General features: G+C 38.2%; 2 protein-coding genes across 2 annotated transcripts; one reads left to right on the plus strand and one right to left on the minus strand.

Annotated features, from left to right (window-relative positions):
* Positions 1-417: 417 nt before the first annotated feature.
* Positions 418-6,243, minus strand: nts (neurotensin). The gene is made up of 4 exons (XM_038706505.1): positions 5,980-6,243; positions 4,727-4,788; positions 1,923-2,123; positions 418-885 (listed from the first exon to the last, which is right to left on the minus strand). Exons 1-4 carry the CDS (start codon positions 6,053-6,055, stop codon positions 742-744), a joined length of 483 nt encoding a protein of 160 aa, XP_038562433.1. The 5' UTR covers positions 6,056-6,243; the 3' UTR covers positions 418-741.
* A 2,158-nt stretch (positions 6,244-8,401) lies between these two features.
* On the plus strand, positions 8,402-18,984 carry rassf9 (Ras association domain family member 9). The gene is given in 3 exon segments (XM_038706807.1): positions 8,402-8,586; positions 17,313-18,199; positions 18,202-18,984. Coding segments are annotated over 3 exon segments (1,302 nt in total). The 5' UTR covers positions 8,402-8,539; the 3' UTR covers positions 18,570-18,984.
* Positions 18,985-25,517: the final 6,533 nt, after the last annotated feature.

A 25,517-nucleotide genomic window follows, 5' to 3' on the forward strand; every position in this document is an offset into this window, starting at 1 on the left:
ACTGTAGTGTTGAAAATCACAATCCGCCTGTCTTTTTTTGCCTCATTTTACAGATTTGGCAAGAACTCTGCTGGACTGATTTATAAGATTGTTCTTTGGCACCAAAAAGTTGTTCAAGGATCTCTTTCATAAATAAATAATGTAGAAGTTAAAGGAAAGAAAAGAAGGGGGGAAAAGTATGTTATTTTTTACCAGTTTTCTACCAATAAGGCTACCAACAGTCTTTTAATATACCAAAATTTAAAAATGCATTTTAAATGAACAAATAATTTTTTTTTTAAATAAACACTCTGAATTGAAGGCTCATTGAGTTCTAGACCAATGATAAGCATGATGTGGGTGAGAAGGGTTCAGAGAGGCCAGCTTACAAAAGCAGTTCTATGAAAGAAAAGATAGTCACATCACAGTGGTTTTGTATCATGAATCATTTAATCATATCCTGAAACAAAAAAGACTTAGTGCGCAGTGAAGAAAAAGAGTAAATAAATATAGTTTCTCAGAGATACACATTTTGCTTGATGCTTAGGATTTTATTTTCAGGACCTATGCTGAAAGGAGCAGAATACAGGCAGGCCTCAATGCTTAACGTACAATCGAAGGGTCTGACTGGATAAAAACGACAAAGGGGAAAATGAAAAACATTGCAGCTACAAGAAGAGAGAAAAAAACACAATCACGTCTTCACAGAAAGCATGTGGTCTGGTCCCCTAAAACGTCACTTCGGCCTCTTCAGGATGGTTGTCAGTAAATTGTACTTCGTTTTAAGATGTATGGCCTTCGGGACTTTGTGGTGTGTGCAGCTTGCCTCTTCAGTATGTAGGGTGATTTCCGTTTCAGAGGAGTGTCACTGTTCTCCTCTAAATATTCTAGGGAGTCATGGAGTAGCTGTAAGGGGCAGATAGAGACAAGGCGGTGTGTGAATGTTACACGATGAGGGGCGAAATGGCAGGCAAACACGTGTTTTGTTGCTGAGTGGCAAGGTAATGGGGTGGCTACGCCGGTGTAGCTGTGATGAAACAAGTGCTTCTGCTCTGTGCTTCCATGCATGGCAAAACAGGTGCTGATCTTCAGTCGCTGAGTTAAGATGTTTTTTTTTTTAAATGCTGTTGACAGAGGGGAGGCAGGAAGACAGGAGGGTTGTGGGGTGAGGGGGGGTGTTTACTGTGAGACAGGATGGATGGGCCCTTGTGTGCGAGTGTTTGTGGGATGTGACAGAGATTTAGAGTAAGCCTGTATATATGTGCCTGTGTGTGTACATGTGTTTTAAGGATTTTATTTCAGCCAGCAGAAGACGTGCTGTTATTGGCTTTACTGGCTTAATTTTGGTTTGTTTTGGCTTTTTGGCATAAACAATTGAATGGTACTGGTGCTCCGTATTTACCTACTTTATATTTCTTTTTCACCATTACATTTGAACCAGAAAATCATTTCCTTCTAAAATAATTATTAAGGGAAATATTGTAATTTTTACTCTCCTGTTGCTTTGCAAAGATAAACTTAACTTTTAGGCACTATAAAATATAATCTTGTTTTATCTGGATGATAATAGGTTTTTGATAAGGCTAAAAAGTGTTTGAGATTTTTCTCAATTTATAGAGCAGTGTGTAATCATTTTAGTAATCTGAGAGCATGGAAAAATTACAATATCATGGATGTGTGTTGACCAAAGATGAAACACTTTTTTTCATGTTGTTACCATATCAACGACTTGAACATCTGATACAAACCACCAAAAAGTACTTTAACTTACAGTACAGCACATTACTGCTAAAAGTTTACTTTTGCTACTACTTACTAAGTAGTCAGTTCTTATTTGAAAAATAATACACATAAATTCACAATACATAGTCTCAAGCATAAGAGAATAAGGTTGGCCAAAAGATAACTTATTTCCAAAAACTCTATAGCTAGGTGAATCTCACCCTCTCCTCCCGGCTCTGCAGCGCTTGGCAGATGTGTTGCAGGTTGTACAACTCCTCCAGCAGCTGGTGGCTCCCCTCCCTCAGCTCTCCGTCCTCCTTCTCCTCACCACTCCATGCCTCCTGCCGCAGGCTGCTCACCATCCTGCACAGATTGGCCAGCGACACACGCCAGTAGGGGGCACTCTGTTTATTCTGTTTCATCTGCAAACACAGTTTGAGAAGGATTAGGTTTCAAATTGAATTCAGAAATTGATATTCTAAATTCAGAACTTGCTAATAAATTAAATTCTAGTTGTAATGAGATGATTTAAGTGAAGTTTCAGTAAAAGTTGTGAACTAAGGTGAAGTGAAAATTGAGATGGACCCAGAGGGAGAGAGACCTCAGAGAATAAAAACACAGTTGTTTGTTTTTTTTATTGCATTTTGTCAATTTAACATTCAACTTTCCTACACAAACAGTTATTTTGGTCATGAACGTAGTGCGTTGATCATAGGATCCAGACAAAAATAGAGTGGATAATTAGTATAATAAACAATTATACAATTAAAGATTCAGTACATTTCTTAGTTATTCTACAACACAGTAGTCCCCCTTCAAGCTACACATACAGAACATTAATACAAATGTTTAGAATAAAGAAAAACAAATAAAACAATATACACAGTTACTTATATGACAGTAATATAAGGTAGTGGTATAGCAATGTGCAAAACCAGCATACCAGAAAGTTCCATATAATTTAATTATGGTGGCGTACAAAGGATGTGATCGAGTTAAGGAGTCTCACAGGCTGGGGGAGGAAGCTGCTCTGAAGTCTGGGGGTACTGGGGATACTTCTCTATCTCTTGTCAGACGTCTCGCAGGGTGAACAAGCTGTGGCTTGAGTGGGTACTGTCATTTAGTATCCTTTGGGCTCTGCGCAGGCAACTCACCTCACCGATGTCAATGGTGCTTGGTAGATGGGTACCAATGATTTCTAAGGAGTTTTAATCACCCAGTGCAATACTGTCCTGGGCTGAGCACATCCCATGCCAATTTCTGATGTTTCCAGTCAGTATGCAATTTGATGCAATTTAATCCAGTAACTTTGCTATAATTGGTACATATGTCTATCTTATTATTATGTTAATTTTTTGTTTCAGCTTGGATGCATCTGTGATATAAATTATGCTATTGCGGAAAACTACTGAATAGTGATTTTATAGTCAATGGTATTATTGTACTGCACTGCTTTATACTGTAAGTTTTTACTGTTAGTCAGTCCATCCCTTTATATACAGATACACTGAGGATGCCGCATTTGAGGCTTTCACTTTACGTTGTGAACACTGATGCAGACAGCTATTTCTTGAACATTCTTAGGCACCAGACACCCAGAGAGATATTTTAGTCGCATATAAATGGCCACAAGACATGATGTTGTAAAGACAGGAGCCATGTCGAATACAGGTTCCTTTTCGTTTGTAGGAGAGAGACATGTAATTAAAGCTGTAGAGACATCAAAAGAACAACAGACCAGGGACCAAACATAAGCAGCATTCATGTATCAAAGATTTCAGTTGTTTTAGTTTCGACTTAACTATTAAGTGAGTGGGGCCAGGAGGTGTTTTAATTGTGCTGAAAGGTAATTTGAAGGACTGTTTCTTTTCCAATATTTTAACACTCCCCGCTGGACCCCTTCTTACTAACAAACCAGCCTTTTGTCTCTGATGATTGAATTTTCAGTACACAGTTGGTTAGTAACTAAACCATCAACAGCTTCTTCTACTGAACCACCACAATAGCTAAGGTACCGCAGTATAAATAAAACTTCACAGTCATACTGTACTGTATGTTCTGCACTATGGAAAACATGCGCAACGTCTTTACAACAAGCAACTTAAAATTACTGCCAAAGCTCGATCTACATTCCAACATTGCAAGCAGGGAGTGCAAGGGTCAATGCCAAACGGGCCAGATTTACAGATGAAACCTGGCTGTGGAATAATGTAATCATGTTCAACAGAGAAATAAGAGCCAGAGAGGAAATATACCTTCTGCATCTAATCAGATAACAAGAAAAGTGGACAAGCAGGTCAATCAAATTTGTTGTTGCATAAAAATACACGAGTATCTCCAACAATTGTGCACTTCCCAGCCTCTTGAGAGCAATCTCAGTCATCTGGCAAGTTATCATTACAATCATCACCCATGGGCAACTTCAAAGCATCAGCAGCACTGAATCACATGGCTGATTTGTCACTGCCACGTCTCCATATGAGCACCATGGTTATTTATCAGACAGAGAGAGATGAGAAGGTGGTGTTATGATTTAGGTCCATCTGAATCCTATTACGCTATCCATCTCCTCGTGCCTCTAGTTCCACTTTCACCAACTTCATACCTCAGCTTTGCCTGGCCTTAAGCTCACACCACCAGATAAATGTGTTAAAAAAAAAAATCAACCAAATAACATCCCTTAGCCTCAGCTCTCATTTTCATCTCAAAGGACATGCCCCCGACTGTAGCAATAAGAGTGGGTCGATTACATTTTGAAGACTTATTTAATTTCTAATCAAAACACGATCGGTCCAAATGTAAGTTACACCCTCCTGTATTAAAAGATTTATCTCCCACTCAGCATGAACACAACCAAAAGGTGAAGCTGTGGCTAAAGCATGGATTCAGATTTCATGAAAGAATACGTAGGCAGCCTGGGTGTTGGGTCAGCTGGAGGGATGTAAAGGGTCACTAACTGACTGGGTTGTAGCTTTTTGGACACTGAGTCTCTGATGTCAGAGGTGCAAAAAGAGGGACACCGTACCTTGGAAGTAAAGAGACTGCTGAGTAGCTCCTCTTCTAGCGCTCGCTGATCCTGGTCGACATCTGTCAGTTAGAGGAGAAACAGAAATATAACCTTCAATCAAATCGAATCAAGAGTTAAATGAATCCCGAGTCACTGCTGCATGAGAAATGTCAATTAGAAATGAAAGCATAGAATTCTCTTCCAATCAGTTTGTCTTACTCGCATTGTTTTTGAGTATGCGTGTAGTTAAGAAGAGTTTGCAACATTTACATTTCAAGCACTACGTGAGGACAACCTGCTGTAAGCTGAGCCAAAACTCATCCCACATTCTTATTTTTTGTTTGACACCTTTGAGCATTTAACAGGTGACCCACTATTGATTTACAGAACTCCCAGTGTGCCCTGAGAGTGAAACAAAACACAAATTGATTATAATTAAGACTACAAAAAATATTTAAATGACATTGTCTGTAAATGGAAAAATCTGAAAGATCTGACTGGCTCACTGGACAAAAAGGGACTTGGATTAAGACTCTTAAGTAGTTCAGTGTAGCCTGTATATAATGGGAAATACATAAATAAACGTACTTAATTTGGAATCAATAAACAAAATCTAAATAATAAATACGGTTTACTCTGCTGTGGTTTATTTAGAGACTACCAAATGAGTTCTAAAACATTAAAATGAGGCATAATTACATCTGATCATTAAGGAAGGAGTTTATATGAGCCTAAAGGAGGGGGAATCCATATGTCACACTTTGTGTAGTAACTTCCATCCATCCATCCATCGTCAACCGCTTATCCTGCTTACAGGGTCACGGGGGTGTAGTAACTTAAAAGAATAAAAGTCTTAAGGAAATATATATTTTCAAAGTTATCAGCCACCTGAAGTCAACAACACTTTAATAAATTGTGGTGCCAGACATGGAATGACTACCTTATGAATAAATAATTTTGTCAACCAGGGTATTTTCAGCATTTAATCCAGAAATCCAAACTTGGAAAAGCATAATGTTCTGAAGACGCTTGTGCAAGTGCAAATTCTTTTCCATGCTTAAGAACATTCAGATTTTCAATTCTTCACTTTTAAACATTACCAAAGTGATGCACCTGTTGCATACAGGAAATTATGTGACGCAAATGGCTAGACTTTGCTTGAGCATTCTCCTTATCTTGTTACTCTGTGAACTTAACTTTTGATGAGAAATATAAAATCATAACACATAATACATACATGCAGTACCTGTGGAAAGAGCCCCAGTTCCTACCTGTGCAAAGTCCACCACATGTGAAACAGAGGAGAAGCATACACGCCAACTGTGCCTGCATCTTGATGAGAAACATACAAAAACAAAGGATCCAACACTGAAGAATTCACCTGAGGAGGAATCTAGTCCATAAGGTTAAGAGTCAGACACAGACAGTTAAAGAGGCTGGAGAGGAAATTTGCAGAGGATGCTGCCGTTTCCTCCTCCTCTTCTTCTTCTTCTTCTCCTCTACCAACTAGCAATACGCTTTCCCTTCTTTGCTGTTTTCTGGTTGGTTGTGAAGTGCAGTGGACTCCATTTCCTCAGTTTATAAGAGCCAATGTGATGTCAGAAGATCATTCTCTCACACCCCCACCTTCCCACCCACTGAAAGAGCCCCCTTCATCACCCATCCACCCATCCCTCTCTTCATATTGTCTCTTCCCTCCTGTCACTGTGTCATCGTTTCATCAGACGTCACTTTGCCATCACAAGGCGGAAGGTTTTTGCGTCAAGGTTTGGGAAATTTGGTTATTTCAGCTCATGAATGCACACAGTATGACGTTTGTTTTGCAATTGTCTCTCCCAGAAACACAGTGGTGGTGTGGGAGGGGCGGGAGGATGCACAACAAAGATTCACTGTTTGTGTCACTATTTGGAGACCTCATCTTTTTTGCAAATGATGTCTCTCAACAGGTGATTGTCTAGACTTAAAAACCAAATGAGTGCCTGCTAAAGACATGAATCATAGGTATAAGTAGACATTTATAAACATTTGGAAATGTATTTTTATTTAAAAGTAGAATTTTATTAATTTTTAACCTTCTCAGAACATTAGAAATAACGCAGAGATGAAGCTTACTGTAGTTCAAATTATAATTAGGCTATAGCCTAAAACAGTACTGTGCTGCAAATCCAGTAACGTAATAGGCTATCAACACACAGCTTGGCAGTGCATTTCTACATTTCAGGCCTGAAAATAAACTGTGCCGAACTGGTAGCAGAATTTGAGAACAAATTAATTCATAAAATAGTTGTTTTTAATATTTTTTTCCATGTGTTGTCATGTATGAAGAGACCCAAAATGAACACTGTAAGCGGACTACTTGAGTACTATAAGCACATTAATTTAACAGCAATTGTACAGGAATGATTCTGTGGTTTCTACTGCATTTATAACCTGAAACACAGAGATATCTAATGTGTATTTACCAATAAAAATAAAACAAACAAGGGATAAAGATCATCTTTATACATTAATGTCACAACATAAAACCTCTTACGTATTCTGCTGTCTGTTTCGAGGCTCAGGTGCTTTTGGTATGGTTTGGACTTTATGTCAACAAAAATTAATCATTTAAATGTTATGAAGTTAAATATTAACAACTTTCCTACCAGTTGTAAACTTTACCAGGATATAATTCACACTATTTATAAAATGACTGCTTTTTGGCTTTGTACAGCCATATGTAACCGACTGATTGATTGGCCATTGTATTTCAGCATTAAATTGTTCTAATTACAAACATATCTAATTGTTGTTCATTACTAAACACAAAACAAAAGTAATATGGCATCTAAGATGCCTTGAATTGTAATGTAAAAGGTGACAGGATGTTTCTTATGAAAAACATTGTTTGTAGTATATGGTAGACTTTCACATAAAATCCACTTTGATTTCTGAGTCTCCGTACATTGTAAATCAGTCTTAGTTTCACTTGTCTGTATTCGCACTGCAAAGAATTATATTATTTTAATATAGCGTATAGAGTAAATAGCTCAGCTTCAAAACATATGTGTTCTGAAAAAGATTTTTCAAGCATGATACACAGGCAGACTGGAGTGAAGGCAAGCTGCATTCCTCTCATGTAGGAAGTAGTCTGTTACCAAAGCCCAAAAGTGTAAATTTTCTTCTGCATGTCCTGTGCTGCAGCTCACTGAGACTGTAGTCATAGTTTTACTGTACTTACTTTTCATTACTTTTAGATACCCAATAAGAAAAATCAATGTGCAGAACTGTGTTTACTGCACTGTATGTAATGACCAATATTCTTTATATTCTGTAATATATACAATATCTGTGCAGATGTATACTTTTTATGTCTTACTTCCACATGGGCTATTTATTATGTCCAAAATGTGCATACTATATTCTTAATGGGATGCACTTTCTGGAATCATAATATTTATATAATATTCTCATATGAACTTTCCACATAAGTCACTTTAATCTGACCTCATCCTACTTTATTTATTTTTTTAATTCGCAGTGATTTACTGTTTACGTTTTTCACTTAACCGTGTGTCTCTATGAACACTTTGTTGAACACCTTTCTCTTGCATTTCTTCTCATACTTTCTCAGGTTGTTCCTGCAGGTGGAAGGGGGCAGAGTTTCACCAATAAATCTCAGTATTGTCTGGGAAACACCTCCCTCCGCTTTTCGGACGGGGCGGACAGAGTTGCAGTCGGGACACCCCGCAACTTTTCTCAAACACTGCACACATCGTCCGACGTCCTGCCATGCTGGGACTTTAACGAATTTCTGGTCGTTGGTCGTTGGTTTCCTTTCCCTCCTGAGTCATGGCTCCGTTTGGAAAAAACTTCTTGAAAGCTCGACTGAAAAACAGGTAATTTGATGAGAGTGAGGCTTCTTGTTTGGGATTCTGTTGATTGTTTCGAGTTCGGGTATGCGAAAGCACTCTGTGGGAACTGTTGAGGAGGGAGAATAACGCACATCGTAAAAGGGGAAAAGTTGCCTAAATTATTAATGCAGTTTTGATTTTACATCCTTATTAGCCAGTAATATTAGAAGCATAGGCCTACTGCAGGCGACAACAAAATGCAATCAACATAAATAACAACAAGGTGATACCGTGGGACAGTAAAATATACCTTAGAGTAACACAAATGCACCATTAAATACCATTAAGAACCACAGGGACACAATTGAACTTCCTAGGAATAATAGAATATAGGATTTTATGTCCGTTTTTTTTTTCAGTTATTAATAACCATCTAAGACACTTCCTTTACTGTTTTAAACCAACATCAACCAGAATTAGGAACTCCTAAATCTTATTAACTGTGTTAATACCATTGTAGGGGTAATACTGTATGTGGGAATATTACTGATAAGGAGGTATACCTATCAATATTTATTTTATTACATGTGTGTATGTGTGCATATGGAGGAGGGAGGGGGATGTAACCTTTAACACTTGAAAAACATTTTTTTATATCTCTATAGCCAATAATTTGACACTCAATAAATAAAACAGTAAGAAGTAGTACAATGTAACCTTTAGGTGGGAGATATTATTCCCCAGTCTGGAAAGTTTGAGTAAAACGTGTTTTTCGATAATGGTTTTCTCATTCCTGTCAAAGTATACTGCACTGTGAATCAACTTATGCAAGCTGTCACCTTCTGATTGAGGGAGATCCTGTCATCAGCACTAACACAACACTAATTTGCTTCAGTAATTTCTGTGAGTGGCTAGCTTGGCCTTTTGATGTGCCTCTTGCTGCAGCTGAGATCCAGCCTCAGCATTGAAAAGGTGGGAAAATTAGATTTGCTGAACCACAAACTGTCCATTATTGTGGCAGAAATGTTATTTGGACTGTTGACTGCAGGCTTTTGTTATGCCGAGTTTGTAAACAGAGTTTCTCTTTTGGAGAATCTAGGTCATGATCCAATCCTTCGCAGAATGCAGACAGGATTCATGTTTCCAAGACCGGGATCAGGAAGGTTTTAATTGTGGGTAAATAACTATTTTCATTAGCTTTACGTATTAAGACTCTCGTTTACCACCAAACATAGCGGAAAGGGTTTGGATTAAGTTCAGAAATGAATCAGGCTTTTATACTAAATTACTGTAAAAATACTTTGACAGTGGCACCAGCAGCAGAATGGATGTATTTTCACATCACACACAGAGCTGAGATGAATTATCTTTGATCTCTTCAAACAGTCTGACTGAGGCTGTCTCCAGTGGATGGCTTATTTTTTTTCATGTTGTGTAGTAATTACCACTGCAGCACCTATAATTACCTCAAGTGTTTAGATCTGTAGATATGTCAAACGCTTGATTTCAGAGACTCGCTTTTGCTCGCGCTGAGACATTGAGCTGGATGTTTGCTAAAGAATGACAAGTTGAAGCTGATGTGGAGTCAGCTGAAACATCAGAACTTTCTCATATATTCAGAAAAAAACTTAAATGTGGCGATGATTACAGTCGACAACACTAGTTTTAATCCTTTTTGCCATCAAAGAATCACAGTGTGTCATCAGGGAGCCATATGCGTCAAACTAGTGAAACAGCACATGCAGGCCTCAAAGGGTTTGACATTTAGTGGTTGCTAACCGGTGACATGTAATCCAAAGCAATGTATCGACCACTACCACCTAATCTTGACCTCAATTGCAGCATTACAGCATTGTGCACAGGACCTATTAGCTGCTGAAATTATTTTATTTTTTTGTTTGCTGTGGCCTGGCCTGCTAATTTGTCTTAACCAATCAATTGTGTTGAAAGAGAATAAGTTATTTATTTTCACTGAGCAAAAGTGTATTTGGGGATTCACAGATCTGCTGGGGGGAAGAAAATTAAAAAGGGTGGGTGGTTTCACAGAGGAAAGGAAGGGGAAGGGGTGTGTTGTGTCTTTGCTCACAGATGCCTATCAGAGCGGGAGTCATCACAGAGATGAACATATCCAGATAGAAAAGCAATGTTATTTCCTCGCCAATCCCTCATCCTCTTTCAGATAAGACTAAGAGGAAGCTTCTCCTTTTTGAGTGTCTGCTCTACTACAGTCTGTGTACCTATTCTAAGAACCAGGAAAAACTATGTATATACTTTCCATGTCTAATATATCCATGTTTTTGTGAGGAAGAAAGTTAAATTTTGGTCATTTCTGTTTTAACTTTAGTTGAATAGAGTGATGGTCTTCTGTGGTTACATACAGTCTATGACAGACAGGGCAGATGAAACCTTTTCAAACATGATTGGCAAACTCAGGTATATGGTGGGAAGTGTAATCGTCGTGTTTTGTGGCCGGATATAAAAAATATGGGGAGCAATGCAAAGGTCATGTGTCTGGAATGTGATGTGTCATGTTCCACAGCAGACACTCAGCTTCCCTTCAACTTATTTTAAAGAGTTGGTTTCAAAGTAAAACATTTTCTTGCTTAGCTTTAGGGGTATGCATCGGGTTTTTTTTTTACAGAGACTTATTTCTTTAGTAGAAGAAGTGTAATACCAGTGAAGTCGGAGGATTTTCTAGAGTAATAGAGACACTTTTTTAGAGAGAGATGTTGCTTCTACATTTCTTGCTCTACTAGCAGTGTGCCTCTGTGAATGGCAATGACAGTCGGTCATTCCACCATTTTGGTCCAGACTAAACTAGCTTAACAACTATTGGATGGATGCCAGAAAAGAACTTTAGTAATCCCCAACTTTTTTTCCATTAGTGATGTTTGTGATTTTCAGTGAAATGTCTCAACAGCTATTGGATGGTTTGTCTTGACATTTAGTACAAACATTTATGTTTCTCTCAGGAAAAACTATAACATTGTTGGTGATCCCCGAAATTTCCATATAGCACATAGCATCACCAGGTCAAAATATTTTATTTGTCTAATACTTTGGTCTATGATAAAATACCTGCTATCTAATGACATTCCCATCATTCTCAGCTGTACTCTGTGTTTATTGCTAATTAGAAAATGTTAGCATGCTAACGTGCTAAACTAAGATAGTAATCATGGTAAACATTGTGCTTATTATCAGCATATTAGTATTGTCATTGTGAATTAGTATTTAGCTCAAAGCACTGTTGAGCCTATAGCATGGATATAGACTCTTAGGCTTGTTTAAATTAAACTTTTTCATTGCTGTGAGCACCACAGACAAATTCACAAGCAGAAATCTCATAAATAGATATCTTCCGATGCTGGCAATATAACATTATCTGCAAGGCTATTAGCCGGAAATGTGAAAATATGTTTTATGTATTTAGGTTAATCAAGCCTTTAATAGAGTTCCAGTTGCAGTTTTCCTCAGGTTTTACTTTATAATCTGTTCATTTCAGTATCTTTTGATTTTCTGAAATTCTCATTCCATAGCCAGGAAATCAGAACCTGTTGACGGCAGTGGCTAAAGGATATATTCACTGATATGCTATCACAGCTTTGTTTCTGTTGTAAATATCTGCATCACTTTATCATATCACTATTGATATGAGAAAACATGCTGAAACACTGGAGAGCTATGATTCTGTCGTTTGTTATGACTCGTTCAAACCACCAGCATGCAGTCCTCTGTGGTAACTTGTAGCTTGAAAATTTATGACACAGAGGGAATTGTTAATGTGTACAAGGTTGTCATTATGACTATACGATGGAAGAAAGCCATGCCACCACAGTTCTACCGTAATCATCCCATGCAGAAACTTGTGTTGAAAATTTGTATCTTAAATGTGGTTTCCTCCCATGCCTAATCTCTCACTGGGCATCTCAGCTTTTAAGTTCAAACTGAGGTCAAGCGGGTCTGCTCAGGTTTCTTGGGTTCACTCAAGTGTGAAATGTCTAACCCGTCCTGTGTTATTCACTGCACAGAATCCATCCCCACTATGACAAGAACTTTCTATTTAAATATTTCTATTCATCATGATGCTTCCTAATTCTATTGGCACGTTTCCACTCAAGGTTTGAGTTCATCAGAGTCAGTGTCAGCATTGTCATTTATCACTCAAAGCTGTGACCCATGAAGGCACCCTCATTTGTTGCGTCTGGAACCATAGCTTAATCCCAAGCTATGAATATCAAATGGCACCTGAAATGACAGCCCTTATGAATGTAGTAGCTGCGATGCAATCAGCCCACTGGTGCATGTAGTATTTGTGTTTGTTCTATTAGGAAGTAGAGAGGGTTAGGGGTTTTTTATCTTTCCAGAAACTGTTGAAACTGATGAGACTGGTGCTATCATTTAATCATATGTCCCCCCTTACTGTTTTGTGAGATTACAGTTTTTGTAGTCTTAAGGAATTTGACTTTCAACCTACAACATCTCAAGAGTTCTCCATTAAATTTGTCTAGGTTGCAGTTATGTGAATCATTGTTCCATTAAGAACATTACTGGGGCTTAGAGTTGAGCATGCTGCAGGTTGTGTTTTCTTGATTGCTCGTCCTACAAGGTACAACAAGGTCTATACCAAGATTTTCCAGAAAACTCCAAGCTATAAAAAGTCTGTAATCAGAAATCTATTAGTGACATCACAGGTGCTAGTTTACCATGTTTTTCTACATTTCATGTTATAAAAACTGAGGAAGTGCAGCTCAGAAAGGTAAAATATTCTCAATGTTTGACTTAAGCAGTAGTGAAAACAAATAGTATAGCATATAGTAGCCAAATGAAAAAGTAAAGTAAGAAAGACAAAAAGCCATATTATAATAGCATTCTTGGAACCACCTCAAAAGTTATATCTAAACCACCATAGTACTACTGAAGGTACTGTAGTTAGCATAGCGCTGCCACAGTCATAGATTTGTCAACACCTTCTTCACATTAGAGTGCAGTTGAAAACAGACCATAGTGACTGGTATAGAATCCATTTTCCCCTTCCTCCCTCTGTTCATTGAACTGTGGTGGCAGGATGTTGTCTGAGCATTGGTGATTGTGGCCCAGGACAAATACAGGTGTTTCCATGCCTTGCTGTACTCTTTTCCTGCACAGCTGAGGGCTTGGGTCAGCTTCTCTGAAATACCCAGTGGTCTATAGAGCCTGTTTATTCACCTGTATGTTCAGATATGACCATAGACAGTGTACTAATCATGTTCTTATTTTCCTTCTCTTTTCCCTACCCTGTGTTACCAACTTTCCTGATCTTTTTTGCCTCTTCTATTCTTCCTTCCATGCATTGCAGTACAACAGTGGTTCCCAAATGCTGTGGCCCTAAAATGAATCCACATTTCCACTTTTGATCCCTCATCACAGCTGGTGGGAGATGTTTTCAGATCCATTATTAATTAACAATTCACCATAATTTATAAAATGATCATTTTCTGTATTTAAAATCTGGAATCTGTTGTACTATACTGCAGCTAGTAACTACTACAGCTGTTGTGTGTCCAACTGTAGTGGAGAAGAAAGAACAATACTGTATTTCCCCCTAAGCAGGTATAAAATGACATAAATGACAATACTGATGTACTTCAAAACTGTACTTGAGAAATGTATTAAACTATTTTGCTAATACACCAGTGCAGGTTGCACATGTCTTTTACAGTTCAACCTGATTTTACCTTATAAACTCTCCTAATTGTTTGAATTGATAAATTTAAAAAATTTGAAGAGTTAAACTATCTAGTAAACATTTTTCCTGACTTTATAATTGATAAACTATGATTTTCTTTATCTTCTTTTTTTCCTCTTTACTGTCCTGTTCATCAGCTCTTGACCCTTCAGTTCTATTTTTGACCTCCTGAGCAGGCTTAGATTATAGAGGAATCATTTTTGAATTTCTCTTAACAAAACTGAATATTATAAGCTGAAAAAACATATTACATGATGCAGAGCTTTTGGGTTTGATTGCATTATATATTGTATAGGTGTGGCCTTTACTCTGTCCACCCACTATTTTCTCTCTTGTGCAACAGTAGCAGTAGTTTGCGGGGTTTCCTGAGTAGGTGGTATATGGAAACTCTAGGGTCAAAGTCGGCATGGTTGTTGTCTTTGATTGCCAGAGGCGTGCTGAATTTGTTTGGCCTGCGCATAGCTCAGGTATTTGCTTTGCGTCGCTCGTCGCCAAGGGTCTCCATAACCATTAACCAGCCACTTGCATTGTTGCACACGTATCGCATTCCTGAGATCTTATTCACCGCCAGTTTACACAATGTTCCAGTTGTGTGTTTTCATGCCGTGTGGAAACCAAAACACAGTGGTATCAGACTGTAAAATCAACAAACTGCAGGATAATGCAGCATATAAGTTCTCCTGTTTGAATAATTCTTAATACATCTCACTTGTGTTGGTGTGCAGGCGGGTAGTATCTGTATCATCTTCAGAGGATGTGTATTTTTGTCTACCCTCCCTCGTGACAATCATTGGTTAATGTCGGCTTGTGTCAACCAAGGTTATCTCCAGAGATAAAGACAACAGCTACATAATGCAACGTTCAGATCTGAAACCATTGCTGAATACTGAGGCAAAGAACAACAACTAACATTGAATAGCCAGGCTGAAACATTTCAGTCCCACAGTTTGTTAATTTTTTTTGTAAATATACTGTAGATAAGGCTATTGTGTACTAATCCTTGGGCTCTTACTTTATTTTGAACTGAAATGCAACCTCTAAAATACAAGCTGGGAAAAACCCTTAAAAATGTATTGGTTAAAAACCACTTCACCCTTATGGTTTCTGTCCACTTGTGTGAACAAGTCTCTTGCTGAGCTACAGCTAAATTTCCTCAGTAATGTCAGAAGAGTTTGCTATCTGAAATCATTTTTGTGGACTGTAGATGAAACTTGACATTAACCAGGATTACACACTCATTTCTGATTTATTACAGTTTAATGTTTTGCCTGTTTGGTTGTAATACCACAGAGAAACATTTCTTTAATCCCCAAAAGTCTGTCTGCAGTTCAATGTCAGAGGACGAGCTCCAGGTTTTGTCTCTTGGTGACATTATACGGATAGTCTTTCTCTCTCTTTTCTCTTGGAGACTGAACTGCTGTAATTACAGGAGTATTATATGTCGCTTATTTTTTTCTTTCCGAGAAGGCTTTAACTTTAAATATGGGTAATTCACTGAGACAGAAACTTGGCAGTCAACTACAGTACATCAGAGTTAACCTAATTAAATCACATAAATTTCAGAAAATTCCTAACATTTTATCTTTCATATAAATGATAACATGATACATCATTCTTTATCTTGAAATCAAATTGAAATGTCTGGCAATGTTATCTACTTATTTGATTAGTTGTTCATGTTGTGGATGTCTGCATTGCCGGTGCCCATCATTTAATGACCTTGATATTACCGGTGGTCCATTAAGCATGTAAAAATGGATATCATCGGCCCATCAGAGGTCAATTTTTGAGCAAGTTTTACGGTCCAGATGAAAAGGTAATGAGGGCCTTGGGGTTAAATAGCTCAGAACTGAACGATTAAGTGATCATCTCTGATGAGAAAGACGATGAGTAACAGTCTAATAGAATCAAGCCAGGGAGCGCAAAATGAGCAAATGTCGTTTTCTAATGGAAAACCATAAAACTAGGATCTATTTAAGAAAAAATACTAGTGAAAGGATTTCAAAGGCATGAGTGGGAGTGTATGTATGTGTTGTACTTCATACTGCTGATGTAAAGAAGCCTGTGAAGCATTTGAGCTTACCTTTAGTAAACATAGTTGTTGGTGAAGTCATGGTTATGGAAAGGATGGAAATGTCGGTTTTGTGGCCATTCAGTCGTGTACCAACCTGTTTTGGACAAATTTATGATAATAATGATGGTGCTTAATGAAAAGTCACAGGATCAAAGTTGATCCAGTTCAATCAAAGGGGAACATGAATGTTTTACCAATAACATAACAATCCATCCAATAGTTATGAAGACATTTCATTAAAAAAAATAAACAGAGGTAATGCCAGGACATTATCAAAGTCAGTTTATCCTCTGGGGACCATGAATGTCTGTACAAAATTTCATGGGAATCCATCCAATATTTATTAGATATGTCAGAAGTAGTAGACCGACTAACCAACAAACCAACATTGTCTTTTGTGGAGCCACTTTGCTAGCATGACTAAAAATGCCCAAAGAAAAATTTTAACTATTCAGTAAGTAAAACTATTTAAACATTTGTGATTGTTGTCCACAATTACTCATTTAGCTAACTTACACTTACTAGTTGTGTCAGAAATTGCAAGCCTCTGGAGCAATTAGGGGTTAAGTGTCTTACTTAGGGACACATTGATGGATGTGTCACTTTGGGAATTGAACCGCTGGCCTCTCACACCAAAAGCATCTGTTTTATCCACTGCGAGCCCTCTCTACACCAGTTTGATGACTTCTGTGTGTTGTAGAAATCTGTGTTTACATTGTTCTAGCCTTTAACAAGCAGCTGAACCACAGTGGCCCTGCAACTACAAACTAATACCAAAAGATAACAAAAATTTAATTTGGGCGAATGTGTATAACATGATGCACAAAACAACTACATTATTTCCATTTTATGGAATGGTGAAGGCATTAAAACCATGGAGTCTTGGGTTCAAATATTGTACTGTTTGAACATCATTAGATGACGGAATACTGTCAGACTGTATAAACCTTTTTTCTGTCTCTTTCCTAGGACAAAAGATGCCGAGCCTGTGGTGGGAAAGGAGATTCAGGTTACTGTCTGCAACGAGGAGAAAGTCATCTGTGGAGTAACAAAGCACACAACATGTGCAGATATGATTCAGGCATTACTGGATGATCACAAGTCAGTCCCAGAGAGCAAGCGGCTCCTGCACGGGGAACCAAAAGACTTCTGTCTCGTTGAGCGGTGGAAGGGTTTTGAGAGAGCCTTGCCTCCTCTCACCAGAATCCTGAGACTCTGGTATGCCTGGGGTGACCAGAGACCCGCCATCCAATTTATTCTGGTCAAAACTAGTGATTTTGTTCCTCAGCCCACCAACAAGGGTGGAAAGTCCAAGGGGGCCAAACCAAAGAGATGGGAGCAGGGTCGCGCTCAGTACACTCAGTCTCTGCCGGTTGAGAGGCAAAAGCGAATGGTGAAGAAAGCTTTCCGGAAGCTGGAAAAGATTCATAAGGACAGCAAGAGCTCCCAGGGTGCTGACGAGATCGACAGGATGGTGCAGCTTATTCTCAACCAGGACCACACCATCCGAGAGCAGATCCAAAGCATGAGAGAGCTGGATTTGGAGATCGAGCGGTTTCAGCTACAAGCTCAGAAAGAAGCGGAGTCTGAGAGTTCACTAGCTCTCGCTAGTGGTCAGAGTTTGGAGATGCACAGTGACAAGCAGCTGCACGAGTACCTGTACACAAGTGATGGAGTCGAACAGCTTGAGCTGCAAGTTCAGAGGCACCAGGAGCTTATCCTCCAGTTGTCCCAGAGTATTGACGCTGAGCTAAGGAGGGCAAACTTCCCTCTGAACAGTGAAGAACAGGAAGGAGCTGCGACTGCTTCCTGGATCCCCTTGGAAACAGATGAATCATTCTACACTGCTGAACTCGAAGGTTGCAGGTTGAACTGAAGCGCAGCCTCTTTACTGGTGTGTCTCTTCACAATCAAACTGCAGAAATAGAAAAGCAGCTGAAGTACTATGGTGCTACGCTAGTCTCCAAGGATCAGGAGTGCTGGCAGCTGGCTGCCCAGCTGAGCTCATTGCAAATTGAGGACAGAGAAGAGGAGGAGGAGACCATTCCTGTCCCTCTGAAAAGTGAGACTCAGTGCAACATCTCACAGACAGTGAAACTCAAACACACCCTGTCCCCTCCAGACATTACAGATACAGACTCAGACACTGGGATTAGCTCCACACACAGTCAAGACTCACTGTCACCATGTCTCGAATTCCCTCCCCCACTGGACACAGACGTCTGAACAACCCAGTTGACCTTATATATATAATGTAATGTTAATATAATGTTCTGATTCAGACATAAGCATTGTCTTTTTCTGAAAGATAAATCTCTGGCGATCTTTTATGAAGCATTAAGGTCATTTAAGTGAAATAATAAGTTTATTAATGGAAAATATTTTCATTTATTTGATAATAAATTATGCAATTTATTAAGCAAAAATGCCAAAAGTTATTTGGTTTCAGTTTCTCAGATGTAATGATCTATTGCATTATTTTATTATATTTTCTGAAAATCAGTTTTAGAATGTTGGTCAACAAACAAAAAAAACAATGGGTGTTACCTTGAAATTATAATGGGCATATTTTCTCATATCTGAGGATACAGCTGCTAGTTTTGTTAAATAACCTTCCAGGTTTCTCAAAATCAAAGTGACAATGCTATATGCAAGGCACAAAACTGGAGCTACTATGTATGCAAAAACTATAGTAAGCACCAACTATATAGTGTTTTTGACAGCTGGGTTTGTCGACCTTTAAGTGCACATTTTTATCCCAAAAGAAGATAAAGACTATTTCCTTAGCGCAACCATGTCTAAGGTGTACAAATGCCTTCTGTTTAATTTCTTCATAATGGTGAATGTATGCTTCTCTCCCTTCTTAAAGTTCTCAAGCTATTTATCAAGCTACACTTATTTGTACACACTTATGAGTCTATTAACAATGTTTTATATTAAAACAAATAGCTATAACTGTTTGTGGATGTAGAATTTAAGATTTGTTAAGACTTTAACAATCCTTCTAACTACACTGTAAATATACTGCTGCACTGTAAATGATTGTTATTATGACACAGGCACAATTTGTAAAGTGAGATTAAATATTTGTTTATTGTGTAATTGTATGTTACAGATGTTATATGACTTTATCCCCTCTGAGGCAATAATGTCTATTTCCCATCAACCTGATCAACACATATTGAGGGCTTAAATAATGCAAAATCTGTGTAAACCATTCCTAAAAACAAAAGCTATGATTAAGTAAAATGTACATTACAATAATAAACACTAATACTGTACATGTCACAAAGATAACTACTCCGTTGTTGATTTTGTTGGTTCCAAGCATTGATGATTTCATTATTTCCTCCAAGTGGGAGGCATACGGTTTAGCAACAGTGCTGCTGTTCTGGAAGGTGTTAATGCTAAAACCACAAGGACAAAACAACTCAAGGTTCCAAAAACACAGAATTGACTCTTATAGATTCCTCAAAGCCCTGAGTCACCAGAGAGACATGACACAACTCCTACAAAGCAGACTTTCAGTCACTGCAGCATATGATCAGACAAGATGGTCGCCAGGCAAGCACAAACAACAGCGAGCACTCTCCCTTTGTCAAGGTACTGCTGAAAGACTAACACTTTGTACCAGGGGCAGAGCAGGGCTGGCTGCTGGAAAAGCAGAGGATATCAATTTCACCCACTAATTGCTTAACCCCCACACCTCCTCCCACTTCACTGCTTCAAGCCACTAAGTAACTCCACCAAGCATGAAAGGCCAGAGATCTTAGAATTTGAACAATCTTGCACCGGTGCCTCACACTTATTGATGGAATGGGGATTTATTAAGGCAAATATAGCATGTTCTGTTTCACCAACAGGCACACACCAAGCTGGAATAAAAGGGCATTTTGTGTAATTTATACTCTAATACAAATCTGACCTGTCTTGAGTTAGTGGAAAGAAATGTTGAAATGTTGAAAACTGAGCCTGCCAGTCAGTCAGAACTGAAGAAGTCCTTCGGATGAGGGACGAAACGTCTTCCAGTATCTTCAACCAAGTCCAGTTGCCCTTGATTTTAACCTTCGTTGGATAACTATGACCTGGATGACTGAGAATCTTCATAGACAAAACTGAGACTGTTGCTCAATCAGAGGCTAAGAAGATGCAGAGGGTTGTGTCGCTTGGATCTAAAGTTTAACAGTAATTTCAATCACAAGAGACTTGACCAGAGTGAACAATGATAATTTATTGACATGAGATACATTGAATAAGAAAATATAAAAAGTAATTTGGCGATTAAACTCCATCATGATGCCGTGGTATATAATGGGGGTAGTGAAGCCGCAGAAGCATAGAAATTCTAGACACTGGGGGTGAAGGAATGAAGAAAAGGATGAGGGTCTGGAAGTGATGAGGAGGACTGTGTCGAACCTGAACTGGGCCTGGATCTGATGAGCGTGTGGTGAATGGGGTGGAAGAGGGCCACAGCAGTTTGTACTGAAATGACAGCTGGCAGCAGAGGAGAGCACAGATTTAAAAAGTATTGTAGTGACTACATGATCTGCTGTGCTAGTTGTGGAAAACTCTGAATGGAAAACAAGGAAATAACGCCCATAGTCAGCTGTTAGAGGACAAGGAGATAAAGAAAGAGTGCTGAATGAGTGAAGCATAGAGATAGATTGTGATAACTTACGCTGAACATCATTGGTCGTTATACAAAGTTAAGGTCATCTAGGGGCATCTGGTGCAGTAAGAACTGTTATAATTATTCAACAACAATATGTTTAAGAAACTTTCTTCAGGCACTCTTAAGAATGTCTACATACAATACAGTATGGGTGTGATCAAAGTTATTATTACCATCATCGAGGACAAAAAACATTTTTCATCTTCACCTCAAGGCATCCTTGATTCACTGCATGTACTGAAAACTTTTTAAACAGGTCCTCAACATTTTTAGATTAATGTCTCCACTAGTTCACCTCATTATTTAACTGGCAGATGGCAGTAAATAGTGAAATGAACTGATTTTGGCTCTGGGTTTTCAAGACCTCATTTATTGCTGTTGTGAAGACAGCTGAGGCACCAAAAATAAGTTTTATAAATCACAGGATGTATGAGCCTTAAACTATAATAATGTAATGCTTGACAAATTGTAAAAGCCTCAGAAATAGTACTCCCAATAAGACAGGACAATAAGATTCTTCAATATTTAGTGTTACAGAGTCTTTGGAATAGTCTAAATGGAAACTTTTTGGGGCACATACATTGTCCCCAAATTAATATACTGTATTTGCAAATCCCAAAAAATTATTACAATTTCCTACGCAAGATATATATATATATCGCTATCTCTATATCTATATCTATCTATATATATATATATATATAGATATAGATATAGATATAGATAACTATTGATAACTGAAAACATGCAATGTCTTTATACATACATTTCAAGCGCTTCTGGAAATTGTAAACAATACAAATAGTGCAAAGAAGTAAGTATTGACTGGATAGTTCCTAGTTCCAGGGAGGCTGCAGGCACAGGTAATGTTTACCACTTCTCTCTGCCGCAGATCAGGAACTCAAAGACTTGCCAGCTCGCAAGTGTGTTTGCCAATAACAATAATTACACCAACCAAAATGACAATTAGGCTGACTGCAAACCTGTCTTTGTTCAGCCCTCCCAGTTACGATGACTGGCCAGCTTGAGTAAACCATAATTTGTTATCAGCTGTGGTTTCAATGCTAAAGATGAAAAGCTGATATTGAACAGTATATATTTAGCCAGAAAATATTTTAAAATATGTTATAGACTGAACACAGGAAATATTGCGTATTTTGTGTTATTTTCTTTTTGCACAGGCCTTTTTTAGGAAGCAGTGAGATAAGAGTCAGGAAGACATGACATGAAGTCTACTGGGTGTAATAGTGTTTGATCTGGTTGAGCAGCTTTCACCATCACCAAGGACCAAGCCCTAATTGGCAATTAACACATTTCAACAGTCTTTAGTTAACAGCATCTTGCACAATATGAGGGATGTCTGAGATCAGCATTGAAGAGGAAAAAAATATTCTGACCCTATGAATGTTACATCTTAGAACACACTAAATAAAGTCAGACAATCAGTTGGTTTAAAGATGTAATTAACTATAATTACAGCTACCAATCTATGTCATTTCATGTCCTTAATTGTGGATATATTTATTATCAAAAGTATTGGAAGAGAAATTGAGGAGAGAAAAAAGACTCATCAACACTCAGGTGAAAAAAGCATATTTAACACACATTAAATTTCCTTTGGCTGAAATATTTGAATGCTTTAAATACATGGCTCAAACAATCATATGTGAAACTCTGAAAAGCAATTTGCAATCTCTGATTAGTGAAGATAGATTCATTATTTAATGCAAACAGTACTGTTTTGGGAGTTAATTTTCACTGTGGGAACTGGATACATAAAACTGAATGATGTTTGGAAAACCACTGAGGAAAATGTTTGAGGTTTATGGATGACTGAGATAAGGCAACTAATGTTGTCTGGGTGTTTTTAGAGTCCAGTAATAATTGTTTCCAAACTGTCACCCTGTATCCAGTGGGGTCAAATGGTTCTCAAGAAGCATGAAAATGCTACCTTTTTGTCTTCACACGTTTTGTTTTTCAGGAGAAACGTATACATGACCTTGTGCATGTGCCAAAATCCTGCACTGCATGTGTTTGGTGGTGTTCCCACAACACGCCCAACCGTAAACTATGTGACTGTGTGATTATTCTATGATTGTGTTGAAAACTCAAATCAGTCTTTCTGCTCATTGTTGCATCAATTCCTATAAACCTCATCTCCCTACATTTACTAAACTCAGACTCCTGTAGCACTGAAATTGCTGGCAGCAGGTTATGATGAAATGGGACAAAAAAAAGAGTCAAAATTATCTGTGACATTAAATAATGTTCATGCAGTGGCCCTGCAATAGTCCCATCAGCCAATTTTAGTCACATTTACGATCAAGCTGGACGAGTTAGAGCTTGTGAAAGTTGTTCAAGGGCCTTGGGCTTAATTGCCTCAATCAAAGCACATTTGAAGTGCCACCCCGTCCAAGAGGCATGAATCATTTGATAAAAGATCCCAATAAACTGTTGCTGCCAGGCAGCAACAAGAGAGCTAACAAGAAAAAGTGAGTGTGTGTGTGTGTATGTTGTAGATGGTGGGAAACCTACTGGCTGCTGTTTTAAAGAAGGGAAATTTTAGAAATATGATCTAGGTCTGTGGTTTCTTACATTATTGTACACAAAATAATTTCTCCACCAGTTTTGATTCAGTATCTAAATTAATGTATTCTGTGCAAATACACACTTCAAATGCTCGCTCTTTAATCCATGCACTACCACCTCCCTCCCTCCCTGCCAGCTTTAGTAAACACATTTTATTTTGGCTTGGATGTTAATTTTCCTCTTTATTTACACTGCTGTCCTGGCCGAGATTGTTTGCTTTTCTGCAGGTGTTCTCTGAAGCTCTTCACTCCTCTGTCACACAGCCTTTCATTACCAAAAGGTGGAGAAGCTTGTCGCCACTCAGTCAGATGAAGACAGAGACAGACTGGAACGATGATCTCAGTCTGTTCAGACAGAGAATCAGAAACAAAAAACAGAAGAAATCTTGCCATGTTTACCTTTTAAAATTGGTGAATGCCTTTGTGTTTTTTCTATACATGACACTGAAGAACAAGGTTTATAAACACTGTAAACTATCTTAAGAGCTATCCAAAAACTTCCACTTTCATAAGTTGCGTATACCAGTACGGGAAGTCATTTGTATGGACTTTTCGGTTACACTTTCTATGTACGTAGCATATTAAAAGACATCTTAAAGTAATTGAATGGGAACACTGTTTGGGCAGTAGGAATGAGAATCTCTTGGCACCTCACGATTCGATTGATTACAATTCAGAGGGCAGCGATCCATCTTGATGCATTTTTTTTCTGTGTAAATTCTGGATAACTACTAAGCATTTCATTTACAAATTAAAATCCTAAATAAATATCTTCTCAATTGCTTAAAAGGACAAGTTTACATCCCTGATTTACTTTAGTAGCCTCAGCTCCTCCGTGGTCACCAGCGTCCTTCCTTTAACAACCAGTTGTCAGATAACTACTAAGCATTTCATTTACACATTAAAATCCTAAATAAACATCTTCTCAATTGCTTAAAAGGACTAGTTTACATCCCTGATTTACTCTAGTAGCCTCAGCTCCTCCGTGGTCACCAGCGTCCTTCCTTTAACAACCAGTTGTCAGATAACTACTAAGCATTTCATTTACACATTAAAATCCTAAATAAACATCTTCTCAATTGCTTAAAAGGACTAGTTTACATCCCTGATTTACTCTAGTAGCCTGTTTTAGAATTGACATTAAAATTCTATTGATCACTTTCAAAGCTCTTCATGGCCTCTCGCCTTGTTATATTTCTGACCTTTTAGTCCCATATACACGAGCACGCACCTTGAGATCCTCGGGCAGAGGTCTGTTGTCTGTTCCAGAGTCTGGACTGAAAACTAAAGGGGACAGAGCGTTCGCTGTCAGGGCCCCGAGGCTCTGGAACAGCCTGCCCGAGGAAATCAGGTCGGCTGAGTCAGTGAACTCTTTTAAGTCCCTTCTTAAAACATACTTTTATAGGAGAGCTTTTCCCGATCTTATTTGACTTTATTTCATCCCTTTTATTTTATTGTATTTTACTAATTTTATATTAAATTTTCATGCTCTTATCTTTTTTGTATTATTCTTTACACTTGTTAAAGCACTTTGTAACTTGTTTTTGAAAAGTGCTCTACAAATAAGGATTATTATATTATATATTATTAAAATGTACATCCCTGATTTACTCTAGTAGCCTCAGCTCCTCCGTGGTCACCAGCGTCCTTCCTTTAACAACCAGTTGTCAGACTCCTCTGGACACTGAAATATAATTTAACTTAACTATCAGGATGTACAGTATGTGTAAGGACACCAGTTTAGCTTCAACCTGCGGTTCTCATTCCTCAACAAGTTAGGTAGTAATGACTAATTGACATTACTCCATTACTAATTTAGCTAACGTTACACTGCAGCCAAAACTGTGCTTTACAGACCAGGGATCTGTTAGCTAGCACTAACCGCCTTCACTTTTCCAGCAGCTGCGGAAACAA

Source organism: Micropterus salmoides, unplaced genomic scaffold, assembly GCF_014851395.1.
Source record: "Micropterus salmoides isolate LMB-PRFRI ecotype aquatic unplaced genomic scaffold, ASM1485139v1 Ms_hic_scaffold_8, whole genome shotgun sequence".
Taxonomy (NCBI): Eukaryota; Metazoa; Chordata; class Actinopteri; order Centrarchiformes; family Centrarchidae; genus Micropterus; species Micropterus salmoides.